Source organism: Vanellus vanellus, assembly GCF_965231255.1.
Source record: "Vanellus vanellus genome assembly, chromosome: 23".
Classification (NCBI taxonomy): domain Eukaryota; kingdom Metazoa; phylum Chordata; class Aves; order Charadriiformes; family Charadriidae; genus Vanellus; species Vanellus vanellus.
Window position 1 is genome coordinate 4,089,930 of NC_138928.1, and position 27,168 is coordinate 4,117,097.

A 27,168-nucleotide genomic window follows, 5' to 3' on the forward strand; every position below is an offset into this window, starting at 1 on the left:
TCAGAGAAATGAGTCGGATGATTTAATCCCCGAGAAATGTGAGGTTTGATGAATTCTGTATCCCCTCCCTGTGCTTAAAGCAGCCACGAGAATAGCTCAGAAGATGGGAGATGGGGTAGGAAGGGGCTGGGGGGTGCAGGGAGGGCTGGGGGGGTCAGTGGCCGTAGCACAGAGCGAGTGGAGCCGACAGCCAATGCCACGGCCACCACTAGGGACGGGGCTTGCCCTACTGTCACCCTGTCTGTGACAGGCAGAGGGGACAGGGTCCCCGTGTGCCACAATGCCAATTCCCCACTGCTGGGCTGGTCCCAACCCCCTCTCTCCACTTTGCCTCTCACTTGGCACAGACCAAGGCTGCCCCAGCAATGAGTTTGCTGGGTCTCAGCTCTTCTTGGAAGGACGGCACCTTCCCTATGGGGGCACCATTACTTCCAGTTTAGCCTCATTCCTGGGCGGGCTGGGAGGATGGGGGTGATGGAGGAGGTCCTGTCGGGATGAGCAGCAGGCGGGTTGGACAAGGGCAGCGTGCCCTGTGCTGGGGGATGCAGATGAGCCTCGGGGCTGGGGTGTGAGCGCTCGCAGCCCAGTGCTCGGACTGGTGTGCATGCGTATGTCGGCCCCTCTGTGCCAAGGCTGAAAAGGAATAAAGGTAAAAGCTTTGCTTGACTCTGGAAATACTATGGGTTGTCTAAACAGACAAGGTAGCTGTCTCTGTGGCCCTGCGAGTGCAGAGCTCTCTTCTGCCTCAGTTTCCCCTGCGGATGATGGGGGATGCGGATCCTCCTTTCTCCCCTACCGCATCCTCAGCTCAGACCATGATGGGGGGCAGGACCGACCACTGGCTGAGCCTGTCTCCGGGGCAGGAGCTGCTGGGACTGTCCTGATTTAGGCTGGCTCATGGTGCTCGCTGGCTCCTCACGCAGTGTCACGTCTCTGGCAATACCCGAGCGGAAAGGGGTTTACGGCTGCGGGCGGGAAGCCGCGGTGGGGTTCGCATTCCTCCGCTGTGTCTGCACCGGGAGCCAGCACCGAGGGCGAGCGGTTCACGGGCATTTTCCATTCCCTAACCCTTCCCTGGCTGTTGCAGCGCCTGGGCTCGGGCACCCGACACATGAGGCTCTTCTCCAGGGGAGATTTGCCCGTGGGTTTAATGACCAAAGCAGCAGCTGTGCTCCAAACAGGTTTTATTTCTTGTTTTCCCTCTCTTTCCTTTTAAACACCTGGCTGGGGCAGAGGTCAGCTGGCCTTTTCGGTTGCGTTTCTCACTCAAGAGCGAGTGCAGCTTGTTCTTTCCAGCCTGGCTCCGTCTCTGTCCATCCACACTGGTGAAGCTGTGTGTCCCGGTCCACGGGGGTTTTGGTCCCTAGTTCAAGCAGTGTGACATGCTCAGGGATGGATGGAGAGGCCAGGCTGTGCCTGGGAAGAAGGGACGAGCGTTTGGGATGAGCGTATCTGCACAGAAGGGATGCAGACCCCCTCCTCCTCATCCTCTCGCCTCCCTCCCTCGCCGTGTGCTGGGATCCCTGTGCTGGGGTGACCAAAGCGACACAAAAGCCCTCCCCAGCCGAGCACCGAGCTGAACCCACACATCCTCGCGCCTCTGGAGTGCTTTGGGATGGGGTCTGCTTTGTTCAAGGGGGGCTTCAAGCACCTTCCGCATGCCCCCGTGGCAGCCACACTCACGGAGCACATTCCCAGGTGTTTCCGGATGTTTGCTGGAGATGGAAACGTGGGCATGGAGCAGGCATGCTTTGCCCCTGCCCCGCGTGCAGCCGGGGGGGATGGAGAAACACGTCATGCAGCATCTCAGCAACATGAGAGCGGGATCCATGCATTACACAGCAACATACTTTTCCCCTTCGCTCACTTCCCTCTCCAGAACTTTGCTTGGAGCCAAGTATTTCTCCCAGGCTCACGGTGACGCTCTCCCAGCTCTCTGGCTCTTGTGTGCGGAGGCTGCTGTGTGCTCCCCCCGGGGTGGAGGGGGCTGCAGCCCACGGCTGGGATGAACAAGAGCCTGTCCCCGGCTCCCGGTGAGGTTTGGGGGGAACTGAGTTTAATTTTGCGGGCTGGTGGCCACCCAACACCAGTGGCAAACACCCTGCGGTGGGGGAGGCATGCAGAGCCCCTGGAGAGCCGTGACTCCCCCGAAGGGCAGTGTAGCACCTTCCCACCACGGTCCCGGGGGAATGGGTCCATCCCAAACCACCAGCCATCATTTTGGAGGGACCTCTGGGCTCCCCCTGTCCCCGTTCAGTGGCCCCTTCCCACGACACCGGTGGCTGACGGTGGAGAACATAGCTGGCTTGCGAGGCTTTGCTGCCGAACGCCTGAGATTTGATGTTTTGTATCGAGCACACGCTGCTCTGACCAAGCGGCCGCAGGGGCATCTCAGGTTTCCTGCTGGTTTTTGCTTTTTTTTTTTTTCCTCTTTCTGAAATTAATTTTTTTTAGCTCTCCGAAGGGAGTTTTAAGATCTGGCCGTCAGAAAGAACCGCTGCGCCATAAATCATCTGTGTTTGTACAGCACCGAGCGCAGCGGAGGCTCGGCTTGGGACGGGGTGGCTGATGCTGGGGTAACATAAAGAATAAGCATCTCCCTCTGGCCAAATAAACGTTTTTAAGCTGCTATTCCTGAGGAGCCCAGGCTGGGGTGTGGGGAAGGCGAGCTGGGTTTGCTTGGCTGTGTTTGAGAAGACTCCTGCACTGGTTTGCTCTGCAAAATTCCCCTTCTTGAAACCCCTGGGGCTGGGACCGCCAGCTCCCGGCATGCTGTGATGTCCCCGGGGCTGTCCCCTCCGTGTTGCCCCCGAGAAGGGGGAAATGGAGACGCTGCGGTAACCTGAGGTGCAAAGAGCCGAAAAGGCTGCGCTGATGGAAATCCATCTGATGAGGTTCAGGGTGGGAACCTTCTGCCAGGGGAAGGGGATACTTATTTTAACTGATACGAGCCGCTGGCATGGACAAGCACCGTGATGTGATGCGTGAGGAGTCTGGCCGGGATGGATGGGGGAGGATGGAGAGGGTGAGGGATGCAGGTGCTCGCTGTGTCTAACGTTTCTCAGCTGGAGATGACAGAGACACAGGTTATAACGGGGTTTTTTTTTGCTCACATCCTCCTCTTAAAACTCCTGCTGCCTCTTGTCCGTGTTTCCTCATTTGGGGTGGCTGCGTGGCTGCCGTCAACTCCCTGCTGGGATGGCCAGAGTGACTGGGGCATGGCCGGGTGCCGAAACCTCACTGTGCTCGATGGGCTGGTGGGATGCAACCTCCGGACTCGCTGGGGACCACATTCCTCCGTGTTTACCCACTCGACGGCTGTCCCTCGTGTTGCCCTTGGTCGAGACAGGCCGTTCTCGCATCCCTGGCTCTGTCTCCCGGTGCTTTCACGCTCAAACATTTCCTCTCCTACCTCCGCCAGACCAAAGCGGTATTTCTGTTACAAACCTCTGCAGAACAAACGGCTCACGGCTGGGAAAGGGGATAAACCGAAGGGATCAGGGACCAGGGATGGCCGGGGTGCTGCTAGCCCACAGCGGGGCCACTGAAACTGGGATCTCCCCAAGCCAACAAGAGCCTTGAGAATAGGTTCGGTCCACAGCCACCGTCCGTCATCCCCTTCGCCTGCGAGAGCAGGGCCAGGTTCTGCTCCAGACGCAGAATAAACTGAGTGCGCGGTGCCCAGAGCCACGTTCAAGGCTGCAGCCTGTTGCGTCTTAAAAATTAAAAAAGACGTCTTTGAAGGTGGATTCGAAACTTGGACACCAAAAGAAATTCCTGCAGGAAGAAAATTCAACAAACAAAGTCCCTTGGCTGAGAGCAAAATTTATACTCACCAGATTTGCTGAAGTTTTTCATGCTTCCCAGCAATGCGAGCTGTGTTAGCAGCTTCGCAGGTCGGATGGCATCGTGGATAAGGTCTAGGATTTGAAACCTTTCCATGTCTGGCATCGGAGGGTGGCTTTTGTGCAAGCAATTGCCCCACTGGGTGCCTCAGTTTCCCCCTTTCAGTGCCCATCCGAATATCTGTTACGTAGCAGGAACCCACCTTCCCCCCCTGAAACACATCTCCATGGATTTGGGGACTTTTGACTAGTTTTCTAAGCAATTGGCGTGAATCTCCAAACAGCATATTCCTTCCTTATTGATTCTGATCCTTCTCCAGCTGGCAAACACATGTCTGCGTCTCAACTCTTTGTTTAAACGACGTGAAATACCAATGTGGTTTCTCTTCATTCCTTTTCCTGGCTTGCACTCGAGCTACCTGCTGGTTTTTAGGCATGCGAGTGCCCCAGCTCACTGCAGGGCGAGGGCTGTACCCTCAGACCATTCCTCTCCTGTCCATCAGCGAGCGGCACTCACCAGCACTACTCCTGTTCTGAGGTAAGAGGAAGGGCACCGTGTTGGGAACAAATATATTTAAGGGTTACAGGGAGCCCAGGGCAAAACTGAGGAGTCCAGTGGGTGGGAACTTTTGGGGAGGCTCTGATTTTGGCCGCTTGAACCTGCTGTTGGTAGCCACCGTCAGCCTTGTGTGGGAGTGCAGGATTGGACCCTCCTGGAGGGCTGCCAGCCTCCGGGTAGGGTTTGGGCTGAGTTTTCAATGAGCCAAAGCAGCTCAGGTTTCCTGGCCCCCGCTGCGGATCGGCTTGGCTGGAGAGAGGACTGCTCATGGGGAGGGAGAGGACCCCCTGAATCCTGCATCCCAGGGATGCCTGGGATGATCCCAGGCAGGAGGGAGTTGCCCATGGCTGCTGTGTCCCCCCCTGGGGCTCCTCACTCACGCCTGGGCTGTGCCTGAGAGCTGTGAATATGCAACAGGTCCCAGTCTGCCTCTGAGACCCTTGGAGCAGAAATGTCCCACCCTGAGCATCCCCGAATGTGGGATGCCCTGGGGGTCCCCCGGCCATGTCCCCTCGGCGCACAGCAGTTTTCCAGCCCAGGACTTGTCTGGGGTGCCATGCCCATGGCTGCACAGCACCGTCGCTGCTCCCTTCCCTCCTCTTTAGTAAGCGCCATCAGGATTTAAATTAAAGCTTATCACCAGCTGGGAGCGAATGAACCCTGCATCATGTTTTACGGGGTGCCATCTGCCAGGCAGGAGCAGAGACCCCAGCACGGGGCTGGCTCCCTCCAGCAGGGATGGGGGGGCAGCTGGAAGTCACCTTGTGCGGGTGGGGGACCCGGGTGGGACAGCCCTGGGGACAGCCCGGCGGGTGACACACGCTGAGCCCCAGTGCTCTGCGCCTCCGTTGAGATTCAGCCGTGGCGCTGCAAAGCGCCGTCCCAAACACCCGCTCCTGGAAAACAGGGGCCGTGGCAAGGGAAGGGCTTATTTAAATTATTAATTAGCTTTGTTTTTAAACACGGGCTCCGAGCAGCCTCCGCAGCAGAAGGAATTGTTATTAAACGCCAGCCCTCCGGCAGGCAGGCCATGTGTGCGCAGCAGAGCCCGCAGCGCTTGGCTGCCAGATAAAGACGTTATTGTTGTCATCGTGCCTCCGTCCCAGCCCTCCGCCTCCCGCGCTCCCACCCACCCTGGGCCAGCGGCTCCCGCCAACAAAACCCCCGCGCTCGGCCGAGGCTCACTCGTGGTGGAGCCGAGAGGAGGAGGAGGAGGAGGTGGAGGAGGAGGAGGAGGAGGAGGGAGACAGCCAGAGAGAAACTGGTCTTGGGGATTAATAAGAGGCAGGAGGAGGGAGAGGTGCACACAGGTAAGCTGTGGGCAGGTGCTTTCCCCCACGCTCTTCTCGCCTTGCCTGACCCTCCGACCCAGGACGCTGAACTGGTCCACGATGCTCCTGCCCTCTCCGGCCTCTCTTACATGCAAAGCAGCATCTGCTTTTCCTTTTTTTTCTTTTCTTTCCCCCCTCCCCTCCTCTTGTTGGTTTTTCTGTTCTTCAGCAGCTGCAGTCTTTGTTCCTTCCTTTTTCTCTTGTTAGGAGAGTTTTTCTCGGCACGGGGCAGGCTGGGCTGGGCTGGAGGAGTGGGGGGGGGCTGCTGCAAAGTCAGAGGAAAGTCCCGTCTGTGATAGCATTGCAGCTGCTGCCAGGCACTTTCCGTGGGACCCCCTTGTGTCCCCGTCGTCCCCCCCCCCCCCAGCACCGATCTGTGCTCTCACACGCTCACAACCCCACTCATGCTTGGCTCTGAATCCGCAGCCAGGGAGGCAGAGCTGGGGGTGCCGGGGGGGGGGGGGAAGGCGGGGGGGGGCTGCACAGCCCGAGCCATGCCCAGGGCTGTCCCCTGCCTTGGAAAACAGCAGGGACAGTATGGAAGGAGGAGGGGGATGCTGAGAGAGGAGCGTACACCTCCGGAGCCAGGACCGCTACCAGGGAACCTCCGGTAGCATCGGGTCACTGCGCCTTCCCTGCGCTGAGCGCGGGCTCCTGTTTGCAGCTGGATCTGCAGATGGGCTGGGGGGGGGGGCTGCTCCGGTGGGAGGGGGGCTGTTCGCAGCCCCTCGTCCCCCTGCCGGAGTGGGGAGCGGGAGTTTCCCCGCCCCGCAGAGGGGACCAGCATCGTGCTGCTTTCAGAGCGAAGTGGGAGAGAGCAGCAACACAGCACTTCAGCGCTTCAGGGGCAGTTTTCAGCAAGCTGGTTTTCTGCCCAAAATGTAGGTGGTAAAGCCCTTCTTTCCTGCCCGGCGGGCAGAGCCGTGCCTGGACCACACAGACCATTCCCAGGGCACGTAACACCACTTTTGCTGCCTCCATCACCGAGATTTGAGCCAGCTCTGCTCCAGGAGGGGTGCAGCCCCCTCCCCGCACCCCGCTGTGGGGAGAGCTGCCGTGTGGGTCCCGGCTCTTTGTCTCTGCTCCGGCGGAGGCAGGAGATGATGGGAGGAAGGAACGGGGCAGTGACGTCCACTGAAGTCCCGGGGAAAGGGTTTTGTCGCATGGAAGAGACTCATCCCAAACCTGCCCTTCCCTGCCTGTTTGAGAGTTTTAGGAAAAGCATCTACCGGGCAGAAAGTGGAAATTCATCCCCTTGGCAGCTGAACGCAGAGCATGTCGCACGTGAGGGCTTGGAAACTTTCCTGGGAGCCTGCGACCGTGGGCCTGCCTTATGTGGTGCTCGGCTGACGGCATCCCGCGAGCTGCCTCCCAGGAAAGCACCCTTTCCTCGGCCAGCCCGGGACAGGCAGCGTGGAGCAGAAATGCGGGGTGCTGGGTGTCTCTGCTCCACCCCCGGGGGAAGCCAGGGATCGAGTGTTTCCACCTGGGAAAAGATAAAAGTGCAGCTGTGGGAGGTTTCCTCTGCCCTCGGGAAGAGGCTGGAGGGAGGGATGAGGCAGCAGCAGCTGATAAGGCATCAGAGCGGTTTCCCACCCGCGGAGGAAGCGGAGCTGTGGGGGGGACCAGGGTGAGGGATCTGCTGGGGGGGCAGCGGGGTGTGCGTGGGGGCAGGCTCGGGGGCCGGGCTGTGGTCGCTTTGGCAGCATTTTCTCCTTCGATTTGCTTTTGTGTGTGTGTGTCCAGCCAGTTCCACGGTGTGTGGCAGAGAGATCTGCGGGCGGGCTGAGCCCGGAGCAGCCCTGGGAAGGGTTGGGACACGCAGGGGGGGAAGAGGAGGAGGGAGGAATTGCTGATGGGAAGAAGGCAGCAGAAAGGTGTTTTCCGCCAGGGCTGGCTTCCCACGGCCCCTGCTGCGGGAGGAGGTTGCTGGAGGGAGCAGTGAACGCGACGAGCCTTTCGCAACGAGTCTGGTGACTGCGGTACAGTGAGGAAACGCTCCTGGCACGCAGAGGAAGGCAGCAGCCGTGTGCTGCCATCCGTGTGTCTAGGGCTGAGCCCAAAAGTGTTGCTCGAGAGGCCGGGAGCGTGTCTGAGCCGCTCTCTGGTGCGGTTCCCTGAGACACCCATCCCCTGGGTGGGCACAGCACTGTCCCCGCAAGAAGAAACACGGTGGGGACTGAGCCCCGGCGGTGGCCCCGGCTGAGTGCCGGCTGCCTGCGGCTCCGCTGCTCCCTGGGAAAGTGCAGGGAAAGGGCGAGAAGAGCGGGTTGTTGCATCAGGGCTCTGCTCCCCAGGGGACCCTGGGGACGCCTGGGTGACAGCGTGTCTGCCTTCCCCTCGGAGGACAGCCCTGCGCTGTATTTAGCCCTTTTCCACCATTCCCGGCTCTCCAGCGCCGCTGGATAAAGAGGTCCCCGTCTCAGTTACAGCTGAGCAGACTCCGACTCTTGCAGAGACGGGACAGGGCTGTTGTGGTGGTTGGACACGGAGGGAAGCCGACGAGGGAGCTTTGCTGGCTCCTTTCGGTTACTTTTAGCTTGGCGTCCTTGTTCTGCTCCGACGTGCAGGTTCCGAGGCTGGGTGGGAGCATTTTTCCAGCCTGGGGGCTGCAGGGATGATGGGAATTGGGGAGCCCAGTGGGAAAGCTGTGAAGGGAGCTAGCGGGGTTACGGGCCGCAGGCTGGAAAGGATCCCTGGTCCGGCCATCTAGTCTTTCCCCTCTCTTCCCAAAATTACAAGCTCCCTTTATCCCTCCTGCCTCTCCACAGGAGGAGGGGTACCCGATGCCGCGGTGATAACCATGCAGAGCCAACTGCTGCTCTCAGCGTGTCTAACTGCCGAGAGGAGGCGGGGAGGGCAGGAGGCACCCAAGGGAGAGTGTTGGGACTTCTGCCCGTGACAAATCCCCCCGTGACCTTTATATCTCTCACTCTTTGCCCCAGAGATTGGGATTTTTTTGCCTGCCCTTGGCACCGGTCGCGGGGCTGGCAGCGAGCGCTGCTTGGGAGCTGTGGGGTAGCGAGATGCAGGGAAGATTAAACTATGTGGAAAGCAAACACCAGTGGCATTTGGGGCTGGAATTTCCAGCTGTTGCGCCGAATTTTTGTCAATTGTAATGGGATGACCGAGGGAGCAGCTGCCTCTTTCTGGGAAAAACCTGGGGCTGGCATCTGTTGGGTGCCTCGGTCTTGCACCCCGGCCAAGCTGCTCAGCTCAGCCCGCAGCTCAGGAGGTGTCAGAACTGTTTCTGCCCGTGAATCGAGCCTTTTCTCCACACCAGGCGGTTGGTTTCCTGAATGCATTCATTGCTTCATGATTTAACTTTATTCCAGTTGCGTGGCTTCCCTGGGGGTACCTGGGATTCGAGCTGCCCTGTCCATCGGGGAGCGGTGAGAAAGGTCGAGTGGAAGCGTTTGCAGAGCGGGCGCTGCGCCGTGGCTCCGGTCGCGGATTCGGCACCCGGTGCGTGTGCAGAGTCAGGGTGTGGGATTTTGAAATCTGGCTTCTTGCATTCACGCCAGTAAATTCAACTGCATGAAACTAGATGGAGAACAGACTGCCGACTGTGTTGGGTCCAGGCAGAGCTGGCTTTGAACCTTCCAGCGTGTTGGAGGCAATTGTGAAGCTTGTGGTGGCCTCGGGCTTGTTGCATCCCCGTTACTCTGGATGCAGGGCTGTTGTGGGGACCGCTGGCTGGGAGCTGGTTTCCTACGGATTGCTTGGAATTGGGTCCTGCTTTCCCCGAGCAGGCTGGAGGGCGGCAGGCAGAGCCTCTGCGGGGAGCTGCAGCTTTGCGGGGAGAGGCTGGTGGGGACCGGCAGAGGAGAAGGGTGGTGGCAGCGCTGCCAGCCTGGCTGCGATGGGCAGAGGGGCTGTGGCGGTCCCCATGGGGATGTGACAGCGGGTTGCAGGCGGTACAGCGGATAAAAGGGGCTGCATCTGCCTCCCGACACTTTCCTTCTGTGCTGACAAATGCCACACGATGCTGCCGCTCTGCAGCCTGAATGTCTGGCTCGCTGACTATTTCGGCTATATGCCGAGTCCCTAAACATCTGCAACGTTAAAGCGTCACGCGGAGGGGACGGCGCAGGCTGTGCAGGGCCAGGTTGCTCCTGGAAGGGCTGAGAGCTCAGCCAGCTCCCGAGACCAACAGGGTGACAGCTCCGCCCTGTCCCCCACCCTGCCTGTGACATTGCCCGGGGCGGCTGCTGGGTGGCCTGAGCTGAGCATCGCCCTGTGAGGAGGGAGCCAAACGCCCCGGATCGCAGCGTGTACTGGCTGGAATATCGTGTCCCAGCTGCCTCCTCCCCTCTGCAATGGGCCAAACACAGACCTCAGCCCCTGCCGCTCCCCCCGGGGCGTTGTGGGTGTTAAAATCCAGGTCTGAGTTTTGGAACGGAGACAAAATCCCATGGAAAGGTCTGGGACAAGGTGGTGGGGGGGAGAGCCACGTGGAGGGAGGGATGTGGCTGGGAAAGGAGCGGGGTGCTGCAGGGCCAGGGAGGGGACGGCACGTAGAGCTGTTCCCTGTCACGAATTTGTCCGTTCTCTGCATCCCGCCGTTGATTCTGAGCTCTTACAACACAGAAGCACGCACATACATCCCCAAAGGGGACTTACTGCAGCACTGCTGAGCTGAATATCTGGCAGCGCTCGGGCCCCACTTCTCTTCCCCCGTTCCTCCCTTCCCCCAGCGAGATGCCAGAGCTCTGATTGAAACCAGCAGGCATGTGAGGCTTGTAGGGTTAAACAGAGCCAGATGGGAGCAGAGCGAGACAAAAAGGAAAGTAACAGGCTGGGCCTGGAGGGGGGGGCGAGAACAGGATCTTTTCTTGGAGAAAGTCAGTTACTTGGAGCCCCGGGAATGCGTGGGATGGCTTCAAAGGGAGCCGGGCAGCCCCGGGAGCAGCGGTCCATCCAGGGGGCCCTAAGGGCAACCCTGGGTGGTATGTGGACCCGGTGGGAAGCTGTAGCCAAAAAAGGGGTTGGTGTGGCAGCGGCTGCCCCGGCAGAGTTGGTCGGTGCCGCTTGCTGGTCGGGTGAGGGCTGGGGACGTTTCCCTGCTGCTGCCCAAAGGCAAACACGATGTGCCCGGCTCAGCCCAGCCTGTGTGCAGCTCCCACCGGGCACGCTGAGCCGAGCTGAGCTGGGCTGGCTGTGCCCACATTGCCAGTGACCCCCCAGGTATGACAGCAGCACTGTGCACCGGCAAACTCTGCTCCGCCGTGTTGCATGGGAGAGAGCAATGAGCTGGGAGAGCCCGATTTCTCTCCAGCGTAGAATCGTAGCATGGGTTGGGTTGGAAGGGACCTTACAGACCATCCAGTGCCACCCCCTGCCCCAGGCAGGGACACCTCCCCCCAGCCCCGGTTGCTCCCAGCCCCGTCCAACCCGGCCTTGACCACCTCCAGGGATGGGGCAGCCACAGCTTCTTGGGGCACCCTGCGCCAGGGGCTCACCGCCCCCACAGGGAAAAATTTCTTCCTAATACCTAATCTAAATCTCCCTTCTTCCAGTTTGAAGCAGTTCCCCCTCATCCTATCACTACGTGCCCTTGTAAAAAGTCCCTCCCCAGCTCTCCTGTAGCCCCTTTAGGGACTGGAAGGGGCTCTAAGGTCTCTCCGGAGCCTTCTCTTCTCCAGGCTGAACACCCCCAACTCTCTCAGCATCACCAAAGACTTCTGCCCCACGCTTCCAACCCAGCAGCACTGGCTCCCATGGCAGATGCTCCATTTCCCCGGAAGATCCATCTTCCTCCGAGTCTCCTCGTCTTCCTTCCCATCTTTCTCCCTGTCTCGTCTCACTTGACTCTCTTTCCCACCCTGCCTCTGCCGAGCTCCTCCATCTGCCTCACTGTGCATCCAGCTCGGCTCTGTTCCTGCTGGGGTGACAAATGCCACCGGGAAAGCCTGGCGAACACCTCGAGGTATCTGCTGCCTGCCCAGGAAGCCCACAGCCTGGTCTGCTCCAGCTGGCCCTGGGGAGTGTTGGAGCATCCAAAGCACCTTCTGCATGGGGCTTTCTGGAGAGCTCGTCTGCAACAAGCTGGATCCCTCCATCCTCCGAGGCATCAGCTGGAGAGCTACCAGCAACAGGCTTGCAGGGGTGATTGCTGCTGGTCCAGGCAGCAGCAGAGAGGGCAGAGATGGGATAGGCAGCCTCCGTGGGTTTGATGACGACCCAGAGAAGAGGGAGAGGTGATATACGTAAGGTGTTGGGCTGATGTCCAGGAGAAACTCTCTGGCTAGGGGCAAGCAGAGACCTCACCGGATCCTTCCAAATCTCCCACTTGTACTGGGACTCTCCTCAAATAACAAGCCCAGCACGTTGCAGTGGGACTGAAGGTGATGGATCAGTTATTTGGGGAGCACAGGGATACGTATAGCCAAACACCTTTGGTACTGCCCATGTGTAATATTACAAATGCCCTTGAAAATGGGCTATTCTGCATTAAAGCCGTGTCCCTGAAGCACAGGACCATCCGTCTTTGCTGCCCTGCTAACTGCTGCTGGCCTCCTGATACTGTTGCTCAGCCAATTTGCTCCTGAATCATTGATTTTTTGGCTCAAGTGCAAAATTAAGCCTAATCCATCACGGCCTCTGAAGGGGCAATCCATCCTTCGGGGAGAGGGCACAGGGGTGTTGGGGGGGGGGGGAGGTTCTGCGGGGCAGTGCTGCAGGTGGTGTGTGAAAAAAAAAAAACCCAAACCGAATGAAAAAAAGCCCACAATCCCTCTCCTGGCATAAAGCTGAGCCAGAGAGAGGGGATCTCAGTGACTCATGCTCTAGAGAGGGGTTGGATTTAAAGATAACTTCCAAGGGGAAGGAGAGAAAAATAGCAGGTTACTGGCAGGGATGTGGGGTAAATTCCTGCCTGTCAGAGACTGCAGCGATGGGGGAGATGGGAGATGATGCGGTACCTAAATCAGGTGCTTCCTAACCCCCCTTTCCCCTTGTTACCTCCTTCAGGGAAACATCTGGACCATGAAGGTGGCCTTCAGATTGCTTTTCCCACTTGTTCTTGTGCTGATCTCGGAGGTGAGCGGGCAGCGGAGGAAGCCTCCCCGGAAACCCACCCGCCCACCTCCCGAGTTCGTCGAGCCCGTCGAGCCCACAGAGCTGCCCCCGCCCCTGCCGCCGGGTCCCCCCTCCATCTTCCCCGACTGCCCCCGAGAATGCTACTGCCCCCCAGACTTCCCCTCCGCCCTCTACTGTGACAGCCGCAACCTGCGGAAGGTCCCCATCATCCCGCCCCGCATCCATTACCTCTACCTCCAGAACAACTTCATCGACGACCTCCCAGAGGAGTCCTTCAGGAATGCCACGGGGCTGAAATGGGTCAACCTAGACAACAATCGCATCCGGAAAGTGGACAGGCGGGTCCTGGAGAAGTTGGAAAACCTCATCTTCCTCTACATGGAGAAGAACCAGCTCAAGGAGGTGCCTGCCTTCCTGCCGCCCAACCTGGAGCAGCTGCGTCTGAGCAGGAACCAGATCTCCAAGATCCCTGCTGGGGTCTTCAACAAGCTGGAGAACCTGGTGCTCTTGGACCTGCACCACAACAAGCTAAGCGATGGGGTCTTCAACAAAAACACCTTCAAGGGACTCAAGAACCTCATGCAACTCAACCTGGCCCACAACATCCTGAGGAAAATGCCCCCCGGGGTCCCCAGTGCCATCCACCAGCTCTTTCTGGACAGGAACAACATTGAAGACATCCCCAGTGACTACTTCAAGGAGTTCCCCAACCTGGCGTTCATCCGGCTCAACTACAACCAGATCTCTGACAAGGGGCTGCCCAAGAACTCCTTCAACCTCACCAACCTGCTGGTGTTGCACCTGGCCCACAACAAGCTCACCAACGTTCCTTTCATCAGCCCCAAGCTGGAGCATCTCTACCTGAATAACAACTCCATTGAAAGTGAGTTGTGTTTGCTGGTCGGGAGGCCGTGGCGAGGTCTGCGGGGGAGCGGGTGGGCTTGGGGATGGCGAGCGTTTCATTGAAAAAGGGCATTTTTCACTCAGTGGAAAGTGAACTCTTCAAAAGGAGATGCGGTGGTGAGATGAGCTGGGGGCTCTTTGTAGGTAAACAAGTCCCCAAGGGGGATGGATTTGCACGTGGGGAAGAATGGCCCAAGGGTAAGAGTGGCAGCTGAGGAGCAGGGCTCAATTCCCCCTGGCGCTGCAGGGGTTTTCTTGTTCGTTGTCATGGGCAGCTCTTCTTTGGGGCCACCTGCCATCTAAATAGTTACTTCCCCAGCAGGGCTCAGAAATAGGGATATTTTAAAAGGAGAGTCTGTGCACATATTTTAAGAACAGATGCCAAATACGCAGTCAAGATGGTTAGAAATAACCCAGCTTAGCTCTCGAGCTGAGCCTCGCAGGAGAAGGAGTAGGGAGAACAGGGCTGTGATGGAGGTTGCCTTGGCAAACCAAGCGGGGCAGTTTCACACCATTCCAGGCAAAGCACTGCAATTTCATGGGAGAGGTGCTGGCCTGTGGAATGTGTAAACATAGCTGGCACACTCGAGAAGAAGACAGTGACCCATTTCTGGTCACCCCAGATGTTTCTGCTGTTAGAGGTCCAGCAACCAGCTCTCCTTGCTATCTGCAGGGGAGCAAGAACGCGGCGCTCCTGCCAGAGACCCTCCATGTGCGCCGGGAAAAGTGTGCTGGGCTCTTCTCTTTCTGGCTGCAGTGGGGTGTACGGGGGCTGCAGGACGTCCCCCCCCCCAGGCCATTACTCACCTGTGAAGCAGCAGCCGCCGAGCAGGACGCTGGTCCCCACGAGTGGTGGAACACAAGCGCTCCCATGCTGCAGCGTTAATTGTGCAGTGATGGCACGTGGCTGTATATGCCAAAAGCGATCGGCTGCTGAAGAGGGGCTGTAAAATCACAGCGCAGCTTCAGCGGGTCGGCTCCTGCCCAAACCGGGCACTGAACGTGAGCCAGGGAGGGATGACAAGAGCTGCTCTCTGCAGGCGAGCGCTAATAGTGGTGTGGGACACGATGCCAGGGAGGGGGACAAAACCCTCACAAAGCCACATCCCTTCTCTTCGGGGGGTGACCAGAGGTGGTTCCCAGGGAACAATGATGCAGTGATGAATGTCTGGTTTAAATGCTGGTTAATCTACATTTTATTTCAACAACACCAAACTGGAGCCCAGGGGGACCTTGGAGTGAGGATGGTGACTGCTGCTGGTGTCACATACACTGGTACCCAGGTCCTGCTAGGGCTTTCCATGGAGAGGTGCCACCTGGCCGTGCACAGCATGTCCCAGCTTGTCCCAGCTTTTCTAAGGTTTCAGTCCCTGGAGTTGGGTAACAACATAAGAATCCCCGGGTTTATGTTCCGTAACACAAGCCCTGGGGTGGGGAGAAACACGTGGAAATCTAGAAGCGAGCAATGAGCCGGTTATTGACGTTATCTTCAGCGTAACGGTGCTGGAGCAGGTTTCCTTGATGTTTTGATTTTTTTTTTTGAAGGCTTAGGGCTGGCTCGGCAGGTTTCATGTTTGAAATAATCCCTTTTCTCTCTCAGATGACACTGCATCCCTCACTGCGCTTTGGCTGAACGTGACCTACTTCATTTCTGAACAAAAGCAAGATTTTCCTCTTGCTGGGGCTGTGGGAGAGGCTGGGGATTCTCCTCTCAGTAGCAAAGCAATCCCATTTTGGGGTTCAACAGACAGGCAGGCAGGGAGGGGGGTGCCTAGCATCCCTCTCTGCCTTCCCTTTTCTCTAACCTCCATCCTGCTTTTCCTCTTCTCCCTGCAGAAATCAACGGGACTCAGATCTGCCCCACCTCGCTGATGTCCATCCAGGACTTCTCCCCGTCTGACCTGGACAGCGTGCCCCGGCTCCGGTACCTGCGGCTGGATGGGAACCTCCTGAAACCCCCCATCCCTTTGGACCTGATGATGTGTTTCCGCCTCCTGCAGTCCGTGGTTTTCTAGCCCTGCCCGGCAGCGCGCCTCTCCCAGGACTTGGCTTTGCACAGAGCCTCGACCCCCATCGCTGTTCGACACGTGGGACCCTCTTTGCCTCCCTCTCCCCCTGCTCACACCCCGCCTCCATCCCTCTTGCCTTTCCCCCTTTCCTCCCCTGCAGCGGCTGTGGAAACGCGTGGCATGTGCATCCTTGGGGACCACTGTCTGCAGCACAGCACCGCGTCACAGCAGCCAGCCCAGGTCGCAGCATCAGCCCAGGGTGGCTGCCACGCTCGCCCCAGTTCCCTGCCTGTGGGCTCTGCCTTCTCTGCCCTCACTGTCTCTCCCCTTCCACCCGGCAGAGTTTCAGGAGGTTGGATTTGGTCCAAGCCAAAAGCATCTCCGGACGGAGCTGAGGAGGGAGCCCAGGGGCCACCTCGCCGCAGGACTCGGGTCGTATCATTGCTCTGGGTGGCTGCACCCGGAGAGCCCGTGGTGTCCCTGGGGACGAATCCCCGGTGATGGAGGTGGAGCAGGGATGCCCTGGGCTGGGGCTCAGGGTGACGCCAGCCGGGCGTGCGGGCGGCGGGTGGCCGGGGGAGCAGGATCCGTGCGGGCGGAGGGTGGCCGGCAGGACCGGCAACGACACCTCGTGGCCAGAGCCACGTCCCGGGGCCCCGGGCGAGGGACACGCTCCTCCCGCCCGGGCCCTCCTGGGGGGCTTCGGCCTTGGCTCCGCATTGCTCTGGAGGCTCATTCCCTCGTGGCGGTGTGAATTCGGCAGGAGGGAGTGGGGAGGGTGTCCTGCAGCGGGAACTGGGCTCTGCTGCGCCCGGGGTGGGTTCCACCTTCCCCGCAGCGATACACCACACACCCTCCTTTGCAATACCAGCCCCCTCCCCAGCTTCCACTCCCCCTCCAGGTTCCCCCCACCACCACCCCCGGCAGCATCAGTCCACGGTGCCGCATCCTGCATCCTCCGGCCGCCCGGCGCAGTGGAGATATGGGGCTCAGCGCATCGGCCGCGCTCTGCTGCTCCCGCTAAACCCTGCCCTCCCCAGCGCAGGCAGGACCCAAAGCCTGCGGGACCCCGATGCCACCGACCTGCCCTGGGCATGGGACCCCCCCCGGGGGCAGAGCAGAGCCAGCTGCTTTGCAGCGATGCCGGGGGGACCCTCGCCCCTGTATTTAGGTACCTGGGGCCAGATGTGGACGCGGGTGTAAACCCGGGCTGTGCCAGGGCTGGGCTGACCCATGAGATCTCCGCTCTGCTCTCACCGTCCCTCTGCCCTCCTGCCTTGACTCCCATCTCCTGGAAGTTTTACTCTCTGTTGCTTTCTTGAACCAAACACACATGACTGGTTTTGCTTTTTTTTTTTTTTTTTTTTTTAAGAAAAAAAGGAATGAGAAAGAAAAGGGAAGAATTACTCTTTTGGAAAAGCTATTTTTATTCCCCCTTCTCCCTGTTTTCACATGTATCGCTTCCCTCTCCGATAGCTGTACCTGCATATATAGGGTGTCCGGGTTTAGGGGGGGTTATACTCTTTTACTCTTCCTGATTCTCAGGATTTAGATTTAAGGTCGAGCGTTAGAGAAAAAAAAAAAAATCAAACTGAAATAAGCATTAAAACAATAAACCAAAGAAACCAGCCATTACCTCCTTTGTGTTCAGCCACCAAAACTGACCCTTCTCAGAGACGGGCATAGACGCGCACTGTGTCCCGCTCCTTGGGAACGGGACAGGGATGCTCTCCGCAGCCTGGGGACACACCAGTGACCCCGCAAGCTGGGCGCTCCCTCCTTCCCAGCACTGGAAGGTTCATTAAACCCCTGTGCTAATTCAGGCTTGTTTTCTCATGATAAAAGTCTCCTCTCAAAGTCTTCCTACAGTGGGCTTTATTGGGTTCAACAGGTTTCAACCTTAAACCCGGAGACCCTATGTATATATTTATATATAATGTGTATATATACTGGTAGACTGTACAGATATATCTAGAGACATATGTAGTTCTCGACTGATTTCAACTTAATGGTATTTTCACTCCTACTCTCCGCAGCAGTGAAAATAAAATGATTCACAAGGGACCCAGCGCCACGATTGGACCTGCCTCTCTCTGATCCATCCTCATCCTCCTCGCTGCGCGGGAGCTGCCTCCGCTCTGTTCAGGACCAGATTTCCTCCCTTGGGGCCAACTTTCCCAACAGTCGGAGCTCGGGAGACCCTGGCGGTCCTGGCAGCGGGAGGCTGGCAGGTTCGGGGGTTGTTTGTGGCGTGCCCTCTCTTGAACCGGTGGTGCTGGGTTGGACTTGCTTGTGAGTCTCTCCCCTTCCACCTGGCAGAGTTTCAGGAGGTTGGATTTGGTCCAAGCCAAAAGCATCTCCGCATGCTCCGATGCACCAGCGTCGAAGCAGCAGGTACGCCTGCGGTGGGCAGGCTTATGGAGCATGTGCCTGTCTTAACGAGCACCTCTGCTAATTGAGAGACCCCAATCTCGGCTGCAGCTCCTATGTTCGTGGCTGCAGCCGATGGGCGTTATCCCTGTGAGCCGGCTGGGAGAAGCCGATGGCTGCGTGCGCTGCGTGTCGGGGCAGGTTGTGTGGACTCGGGCTGAGCTGCCCCCGTGTCACCTTGGTGCTCCCAGGGAAACTGGACAAACGTCCCCAGGGTGAGTTTACCCTGGGGGCAGCATGGAGGGGCTCCAGGGCGTGCGTGGGGGCAGCAGGGGGGGGAGGCGTCTCTCCCACCCACAGCAGTGAGCCTGGATCCATCCCCAGGGCTGCGGTGTGGGGTGCGCGCGTGTTTTCACACGAGCAGAACGGGTGTAGGCAGCAACTTAATTCTTCTGCCCATCGCTTCAGCTTCAAAAAAATCTCCTCTTGCTGCTGCTCCTCTCCCCGCGTGAATCATGAGCGGAGCGGGAGGACGGCCGTGGGCGCGGGTGCGAACGCATGGGCTGCGGCGTGGGGCTGCTCACGGGAGCGTGCACACTGGCAGGAGGGGGATGCGCGCATGTGTGTGTGTGTGTGAGTGTGTGTGTGCAGAGCAGGCACAGGCGGTGAGTTCCCCTTATGGTTTTTTGTGCCGGAGAAGAAAATCTCTGTATTTTTTGATCGGGACGTGAATCGTGCACTCCCGGGTGTGCGTTCACTTGCTGCCTCCCCGGGCAAGTGAGCCCTGTCTGCCGGGGGGAGCCGAGCACTGCAAAAACAGGGGGGGGTTGTTTCTTCTCTCTGCCCTGGGAGCAGGAGCTGGGCTGGCAGCGTGGGAAGTGCTCCCCTCCACCGTGTGTGTCACAGGGTCACGGGGAAGGCTGGAAACCCCTCATTCATGGGGGCTGAGTGGGGCTGCCAGGGGGACATCAAAGGGAGGGTCCCCAGCAGGATGCGTCTGGTCGTCCTGGTGGTGGGGAGAAGGTGATGGGCCCATTGGGGAGCAGCTGGATCTGATGAGAGGCAGTTTGGAGAAGGAGGAGTGGGTTCAAATCAAGCCCTCTTGCAGCTGGTGACCACCCCACCCCACTTGTGGGTGCCTGAGCAGGGACCTCCCCGGCTGTGAGGGTTTGCACAGACCCTTCGGGTGATGCCATCCATGCAGGCATTCGCTGCGGCTGCAGAGCTGCTGCTGGGGACCAGGGAAGAAGTGGGCATGGGGATGGACACCGGCTGCTCCTCTAGGGCAGCAAAGCAGCTGCCCCAGGGACACCGCTGCCCCGGGGACCTTCTCCAGCCCCAGCTCAGGCTTTTGCTTTGCAGCAGTTTCCACCGTGCTGAGCTGCCGGGCAGGAGGTGGCCCCCCATCTCCCCCCAGGCTGGAGCAGAAGGTGCCATCTGAAATCCGGGTCCCCTCCAGCCACACTGGACCAAAGCCCCCGCTCCCATGGGGGGGGACACAACTCGGCAGCCGACCCCAGACAAGCGCCTGCAGCCCCCTCCAAGGAGCAGAGGCAGCGGGTCAGCTGTAATGCCACCCCCCAGCTGCCACATCGCCTCCATCACGGTGGCTGCCGAGCCGCCTAATGAGGGGCTTAATGAAGATTAGCGGCGGCCCTTTGCTCTGCTCCGTGCAGAGAGGGGCTGGGGCTGCCCTGGCAGGGGGGAGACCGTGGGCTGGGGGCGAGGGGGCTGCGGGTGCGTGGCCGAGGTCTGTGCCCACTGGTGGGGGGCTGCCGGGGTGTCCCCCTGTGCCCAGCAAGCACTGGCAGATGGGTGCGATGTCTCGGGTGGGTGAGCGCGTGGGCTGTGATCTGCCTGTGAGAAAGAGGAACATTTTTACGGCAGTGGGTGGCTGTGTGTGCACAAGGCTGCCCAGCGCGGCGAGCAGCCCACGGGGCTGTCATGCCCACCCTGCCCGCCCTGGGGTGTCCCAACCCCACAGCACACATCCCTGGCAATGATATTCCCCCCCTCAGAGGATGAAGCAGGGCCATGGCCACCTGAGCTGAGCCCTATGTGGGTGGTGTCCAGCAGCCCCCCTTGGCCATAGGACAAATGGGTGCACACAGGGGGAGATGGGGGATGTCTCCCATCCTACACCGGTGGGGGGAGCAGCACTGCTACCCCCCCATCCACGTCAGCTCCCCCTCCCCAAACCGGCCCCACGTTTCCAAAGCAACAGTGCGCAGAGGGGCGAGTGGCGCTGAGCCCCGCGAGAGGCGATGGGGGCGGACGAGCCAAATATCACCATCCATCTGGCTGCTGGGGTGGGCCTGTGCAGACCCCCAAACCCTGGGCAGCAGCAGGTCCCCCCCACACACCCTGCCCAGGGCTGGGGTGCTCACTGGGCCCTGGGGTCCCACCCAACTGAAACCCCTATCGGCAAGGGGGGGGGCTGCGGCTGGTGCTTTGCCATTCCCACATCCCTGGGGATGGCCACAGCTGGAAATCGCTTTGTGGCTTGGCAGGACCTGAGCTGGTTGGGACAGGGATGAAGCTGGCTCTGTCCCCTCTGCCCAGGGCTGTATGTCCCCATCATCCATGGGGACACCAGGGCAGGGGGCACAGCATCCTCCCCATCCCGTCCCCCACAGTCCCAGACACCAGCCTGGGCTGTTGGAGGACAGCCACCACTGGGGCTGGCTCACCCCTGGGGACAATATAATGTCCCAGTGGGGGGCTGCCAGCTTGATTGGCCGCATCCTGCCTCACTGTGCCAAGCCCCTCTGTGCAGCCCCCCCTCCTCTCCATGTGTTAAAAGCCCGGCAGCCCTTCCCCAGCCAGTGCACCAGCCCACGGGAGCAGAACGGGGCTCTCCCACACCGAAAAGAGGGGAAAGGGGGTACGTCCATGCTGTCTTCTTCCTGCTCCTCCAGTGCCAAACAGAGCCCCGCTGGGCTGGGGTGAGCTGTGGGGCTGGGAAGGTTGGGAGCCAGCGATGGGGGGAGGGAGGGGCTTATTGCACTCAAAAAGGTTTGATCTGTGGGAAATGAGCAGAAATTAGGGAGCAGCATCCTCAGTCTGGGGTGCAAAACCTCTGGGCTGGGTCATTGCTTTTGCATTTGGGGTGGGAGAGATGCGCGGGAGGCTGCTGGGTGCCCGGTCCCTCCGCCTGCTCCGCTGCGGGTGCATGCGGGGGTGTGCAGCCGGCTGGGGGGATGATGCTGAGGCACCGGGGCGTGTGGTGGGCGCTGGGGACCACGTGCAGGGGCCAGATTCAGGTGGGAGCGAGCTCCCTTTAGGAATGGACCCTGGTGGTTTTGGGTGGGGGGCTGCCAGGGGCACCCTGCCTGGGCTGCAGAGCCGGGGGTGTCCCCGTGCAGGCAGCACCCCTGTGCTCAGGGTTGAGTCACCCCTGTGGCCTCCAGTCCCCCGGCGGTGGCTTGTCCAGGATGCTGGAGGCTGAGAAACAGCATCTCCGGGCTTTGGACTTAGGGGTAGGAGCAAGGGGGACCGAAGGGGAGAGCAGCAGAGTGCCAGGGCTCCTGGGGTCGTTTTTGCTTGGCTGCTGGGTTTATTGGGCTGGCAACCAGCTTCACCCACCGGCCTCAGGGGCTGGAGCAGGACCCCAACCCCCTCATCACCTCCCAACTCCCTCACCGCCTCCTCGGGGCTGGGAAAGCCGGGAAGCGAGGGCAGCCCGGCACGGCCGTGGGGCCTCTCCTGCACAGCCCTCCAGCCGAGCGTGAAATGGGCTGAAAAGAAAAGGGACAGTGTAATGTTCCCGGAGCCGGGGGCGGAGGCCATTTGTCCCCCCGCGGTGGCCGCGGTCCCCACCACGGCTGCAGAGCGGGGCTGGCTGCGGCGGACGTGCCGGTCCTGCCTTCCCGTCCCGCTTCGTTTTCACCGCTTTGCAACCGTTTCAGGGCACCCGGCCCCATCCTGCCCTGCATTGCCGGCCCCGTTGGATCCCTGTGACCCCCCGGACCGCGGTCCCCAGTGCTGCCCTGGGAGCGGTGACCCCGGGCAGGCGCGGGATGCGGACCCTGGCCTGGCTGGGCATGGCCAGCCTGTGTCTGGGGGCAGCTTGGGCAGTCCCAGCCAGGGGGGAGAGGAGGAAGGCAGAGAAGCCAAAAGCTGATCTTGCACTCTATGAAAACCTGGACCTGGACAACTACGACCTGACGTTGGACAACTACGGCGAGATCCTTGACCTGAGCAACTACGAGGAGCTCTACGACTATGGTGACCTTGTTCCGAAGGTGAGGGGGGTGGAGGAGAGCACGTGGCATGCAGGGCAGGTCTTCCCCGGGTGCATCCCGAGAAAGGGGCTCCGTCCAAGGGATGGATGGGGCACAGTTGGAGAACCAGCCTCTTGCACAAGCCTACGAGCCCTGGGGGCTCTTCCACCCCTCTTGCTGGTGGTAGGAAGGGCTTTACCTGACCCCGACCTCCTCCAGCTTTCTTGTCCCCTGCCAGAACCTGGCCAGAGCATCGCTGCCGAAAGCTAGGACATGAGGCTTCCTGCATCCCTCTGGGCAAACAGGGAGGGGGGTTCTGAAACCCTGAGCTAGGAGAACTCTCCGAGGAGGAGCTGGCTTTCCAGCAAGATCTGCCCGGTGCCCTTGACCCCTTGGCCAGTGCCTCCTGCCCTGGAGGGGAGCGGGAGGACTCCCTTGGCCGCCCCAGCCCTCACGTCCAGGCTGTGTTTGCAGATCGAGGTTGGCACCCTGGCTCCTCGCCCCAAGGACCCCGCGGCTCTCCCAAACCTGGGTGCCACAGCTGAAACCCCAAAACTGCAACCTGTGACCATCGCCGGCCCTGTCCACCCAGCACCCATCCCCACGCAGGGTGAGTGCGGACCCCCCGGGTGCAGTGGAAAGGTGCAGCCAGCGGGGTTTGGATCCCATGGGATGCAGCCGTAGCTCCCCCCGGGTGGCAGGGCTGGTGCTCTGGGGAAAAGGGAGCAAATCCTTCTGCCACCAGCAGACAGCAGCAGTTATTTGCTCTGCCCGGGGCGGTGGGGGTGCGCCTTATCACACAGCAGGCAGGAGGGCTGCAGCGAGACATTTCTGGGAAACAAGAGCTCCAGCAAAGCGGCAACATTTTAATGAGCAGAGGCATTGCGACAGTCGGACAGAGTAGCAATTAGATTAGTGACAATTAAAATCCTGTAGCGAGGGATAAATATCTTTATTCATTTTCTGTCACTCTGGACTGGGACAAATTAAGTAGGAGGCAAAGGGAAATTGTTGCCTTGCTGCTTTGAACTCCCCCACTAATGGATGCTGAGTCTCGCGGGCGCTGGGGGAGAGGAGAGGGAGCACGTGCGGGGGGGGGACACGGCTGTACCCCTCCTGCTGCCCCTGCCCGGCGTTCCGGGACCCTCACGCAGCCAAGACAGATGTTTTGCTGTATGCAAAACTGTTTTCTTTTGTTCTGTTTCCTTCTGTGGAAAAAAAAAAAACCAAACAAAACAATCAAGGGGGCCAAGTGAGTCCTGGGTGTAACACTGCTGTGCTTGGCAACCTTACATCTCCCCCTCTCCCGCGGGAGGTATTTGGCCCTGAGCATCTTCATTTATTAGCAGCTCTTTTGGCTGGGAGTTTCTGGCCCTTCCCTTGACGAAGTGCCCTGGGCTGTTTCGCTGAGGAAGGTGCCGGGGCTGTGACGGCTCTGGGTGCTAAAGGCTCCGTGTACCCACAGCACGGGCAGGGGTGGGCACATCCTCCCATCTCCCTGCGTGCTGGGGTGCTTTGGGGGGGACGGGGGAGCCGTGCCATGCCACGCCACGCCATGTCACGGGCTGCCTCTGCACCCCCAGCCCTGCCCAGCTGCCTGCTCTGCCTCTGCATCGGCACCTCCGTCTACTGTGACGATGCCGACCTGGAGCACATCCCGCTGCTGCCACCGGAGACCACCTACCTCTATGCCCGCTTCAACCGCATCGGCACGATCCGGGCCAGCGATTTCACGGGGCTGAGTACGTCGAGGCAAGGGAATGCGGCACGGGGGGAATAAGCGGTTCTGTGTAGGTCTCTTTTCATGTCCTCCCTCCTCTCCTACCAGAGAAGCTGAAGCGAATAGACCTGACCAGCAATTTCATCTCCTGGGCGGACGTGGACGCCTTCCGCCTGCTCCCCAGCCTGCAGGAGCTCATCCTGCCTGAGAACAGGCTGACGGCGCTGCCCGAGCTGCCCCGCAGCATCGTCCGGCTGGATGCCCGTCTCAACAGGATCCCCAGCACCGGCCTCCAGCCCGAAGCTTTCCGGGTGGGTGCTGGGGCTGCCGGCCCGGTGGATGAATCCAGGCTGATTTTAGCCCAAACCTTTCACGCCAAGGGGTAACGGGGCTGATGCAGAGGGCTGGAGCGGGGCTGGGAGCAGGGAGGTTCATCTCTCTACTCTCCCCGCAGGACCTGAAGCAGCTGCAGTTTCTCCATCTGTCCGATAACCAGCTGGACTATATCCCAGCGCCGCTGCCCGAGAGCCTGCGCTCCCTGCACCTCCAGGTGAGACGAGCCCCGACCCAGGCTTGTCTGTACCCGAGTCTAGCAGAGCCCACCACCACCTCCTCCTCCTCCTCTTCCACCTCCTCCCCATTCCTTTGAATCTGATTTTGCTCTTTGCCTCCCCGGCCAGAACAACAACATCCAGACCATGCACGAGGACACGTTCTGCGACAGCCAAGACCACAGCCAGATCCGCAGGGCGCTGGAGGACATCCGCCTCGACGGTAACCCCATCAACCTCAGCCTCTTCCCCAATGCCTATTTCTGCCTGCCCCGCCTGCCCACGGGCCACTTCTTCTGAGCCCCACGGCCCCAACGCTGGGAATTGAGGGCAAGCATCCCCAGACCTCCTGTGCCCCCATCCTGGACCCCACTGCCCCATGGAAAATGCGGGGTTAGGGCAAGTGCATTTAACCTTGGTGGGAGCTGAGCCTCCGTGGAGGGGTGAACTCAGTTCTGAGGCAAACAGAGCAGGGGGTGGGCAGCTTTAATAAAATGAAGACTCTCAAAATGCATTCAGTGTCTTATTTTCAACAGTGAGAGCAGCGGAAAGCCCTTGCCCAGCCCCAGCCCAGTGGCTGCCTCGTGAACCATGCTGCTTTGCAGAGGCGGACACTTCCCCGTGCCCCACTTCTTCCTCGATTCCCTCCCGGGGCCTTGGGAAGACCCCTCCATGTCTGCGTTCAGGGTTTCCTGGCCAGGGACTGGGAGCTGCATTGCTCCAGAGAGGTGATGCTTTGGCCACATCAGATTTGACCTGTGTGGTCGAGTTGTCCCCTCAGCTGTCCCCAGCTCCATCAGGTGGGTTTGTGGCTCCGGAGGAGTTCTGCACACCCAGGTGGGAGCTGTGGCCACAGCCGGGCTGTCCCCATGTGCTCCAAAAGAGGATGCAAAGGGAAAACTCAGCACAGGGCAACTGGAGTCCTCCATCACCTCACCCCAGACCCGCTGCAGCCCCACGGTCCCTTCTCTGGGGGAACCCTGACCCCCACTGGGACTGGGAGCTGTCCTGGCATTAAGTGGGGTCTCCAGCATGAACTCTGTCCAGGGGGAGGGTGTCCCTGGGTTTGGGTCTGCTTCAGCTGCAGAGAAAGGCTGGACCAGCGCCGGAGCCTGCGAGCAAAACGGTCGCAGGTCCAGCAGGAAAGAATCACTCAGAGGTAGTTAAAATATCTTGTATCATCCCAGCTTTCAACACCCAAAAAGAGCTGCCCAGTGGTGAGATATTTTAAATATAATGTATTCATCCTCTATATTTTTATACACATGTAACAAACACGCATACCGTGAGAGGGATGACACATCCCTGGAGAATCCAAAATCCTGAACTGAAACCACTGAGCTCAGCCCACATCCTCCAGGCCCAGGGAGGCAAATTAAGGCAGCTGGAGAAAACCTCGCAAGAAGATCCAGCTTCTCATCTACAGGCACGCTGCAGACGCCGCTGGGTGCTCACGCCTCGTTGGCACAGCATGGGCACGAGCGTGCCGGCAGCCAGTGGCACAGAGCATGTTGTGTGCGTGCATCACCTCTCTCCCTTTGCCTTTCTTTTCCATGCAAAACCCAACTCGGATGCGGATGACATTCACCCAAAAGCCAGAGCCCTTTGTAAATGGGAATTTGGAGCCATTCCAGCCTTTTCTTTCAGGCTAGATCTAAAATGCTAGGATTTATTACTGCTGTTGTCACATCATCCTTGAAACAGCTGTATCCATCTATCCCCTGTCTGTCTATCCCTGTGTCTCTCCTCCTTCCCCATCCATCCTTCTGACACCTTCGCACAGTCTTTTACCCCCGGTGATCTCATCTGCTCCTGTGGGATGAACTATTGCTGTGAGCCAGGCTCGGCTCCAGAGGGATGGAGTTGGCCAACTTTTCCCAACGGCGAGCCCCGGTCCTTCGCGTTCGTCCCACTAGATGGCAAGGCAGAGTGTTGGGAAATGCCTGACCTTAACTTCGCACTGCAAACTCCCTCTCTGCTCTTTCCCTCCCTTTCTGGGGTGGTTTTCGCGTCTCACGGGCATGCCCTCGCAGCTGGGGAGTAGCCCAGGTGCTCGGTGTTGGCAGAGGAGGGATTCAAAGGAGCTGCAGAGGGAAGAGAAGGGTTTGCTTCGTGGGGGAGGAGAGCAAGGTAGGTGGGGAGACATCTCTGGGGGCGAAGGGACCGCTGGCTTTGCAGAAACCAAACTTTTCTACGAGCAGTGGGGTGGCTCTGGGAGGGCTTTGCTGGGGGATTGCTGAGATTCAGCAGTGCTCTCCTGTCCTGCGTGGCTCTCAGGTCCCCTTGCAGCCCTGGGAGGAGGGGAGGGGATGGGGCTGAAGGTCTTCCCCAAAGCCCCGGAGGGGGCTGTGCTGGAGCTGTCTTTGGGAGGGGGCTGCCGGGGGCTCCGCTCTGCCGTTCTGCTGGTGCAGCGCTGTGTCTTCTCACGGTGCTCTCGTGTCCTCGCTGCTGCCGAGGGGGAAGGGGAGAGAAACCAGCGGCCGCCTTTGCAGCATCATGTAGGGAAAAGCAACCCCCTCCTGCCGCTGGTCCCACGGCCCTTTCCCACCCAGCTGAAGTGCCTCATCCCCCCCATGGGGATGGGGCTGCCCCAGGCTGTCCTGGAGCACCTCAGCG

At 59.7% G+C, this 27,168-nt stretch overlaps 2 protein-coding genes across 2 annotated transcripts; both read left to right on the forward strand.

The window, feature by feature from the left end:
• The first annotated feature begins 5,651 nt into the window (after positions 1-5,651).
• Positions 5,652-17,757, forward strand: PRELP (proline and arginine rich end leucine rich repeat protein). The gene is made up of 3 exons (XM_082494657.1): positions 5,652-5,714; positions 12,708-13,659; positions 15,516-17,757. The coding sequence occupies exons 2-3, from the start codon at positions 12,723-12,725 to the stop codon at positions 15,692-15,694; spliced, it is 1,116 nt and encodes a 371-aa protein (XP_082350783.1). The 5' UTR covers positions 5,652-5,714; positions 12,708-12,722; the 3' UTR covers positions 15,695-17,757.
• A 4,320-nt stretch (positions 17,758-22,077) lies between these two features.
• Positions 22,078-24,938, forward strand: OPTC (opticin; the record flags this gene model as incomplete). Its single annotated transcript, XM_082494716.1, has 6 exons — positions 22,078-22,302; positions 22,756-22,891; positions 23,865-24,023; positions 24,110-24,312; positions 24,456-24,551; positions 24,682-24,938. The coding sequence occupies 6 exons, from the start codon at positions 22,078-22,080 to the stop codon at positions 24,850-24,852; spliced, it is 990 nt and encodes a 329-aa protein (XP_082350842.1). The 3' UTR covers positions 24,853-24,938.
• Between the last annotated feature and the right edge of the window lie 2,230 nt (positions 24,939-27,168).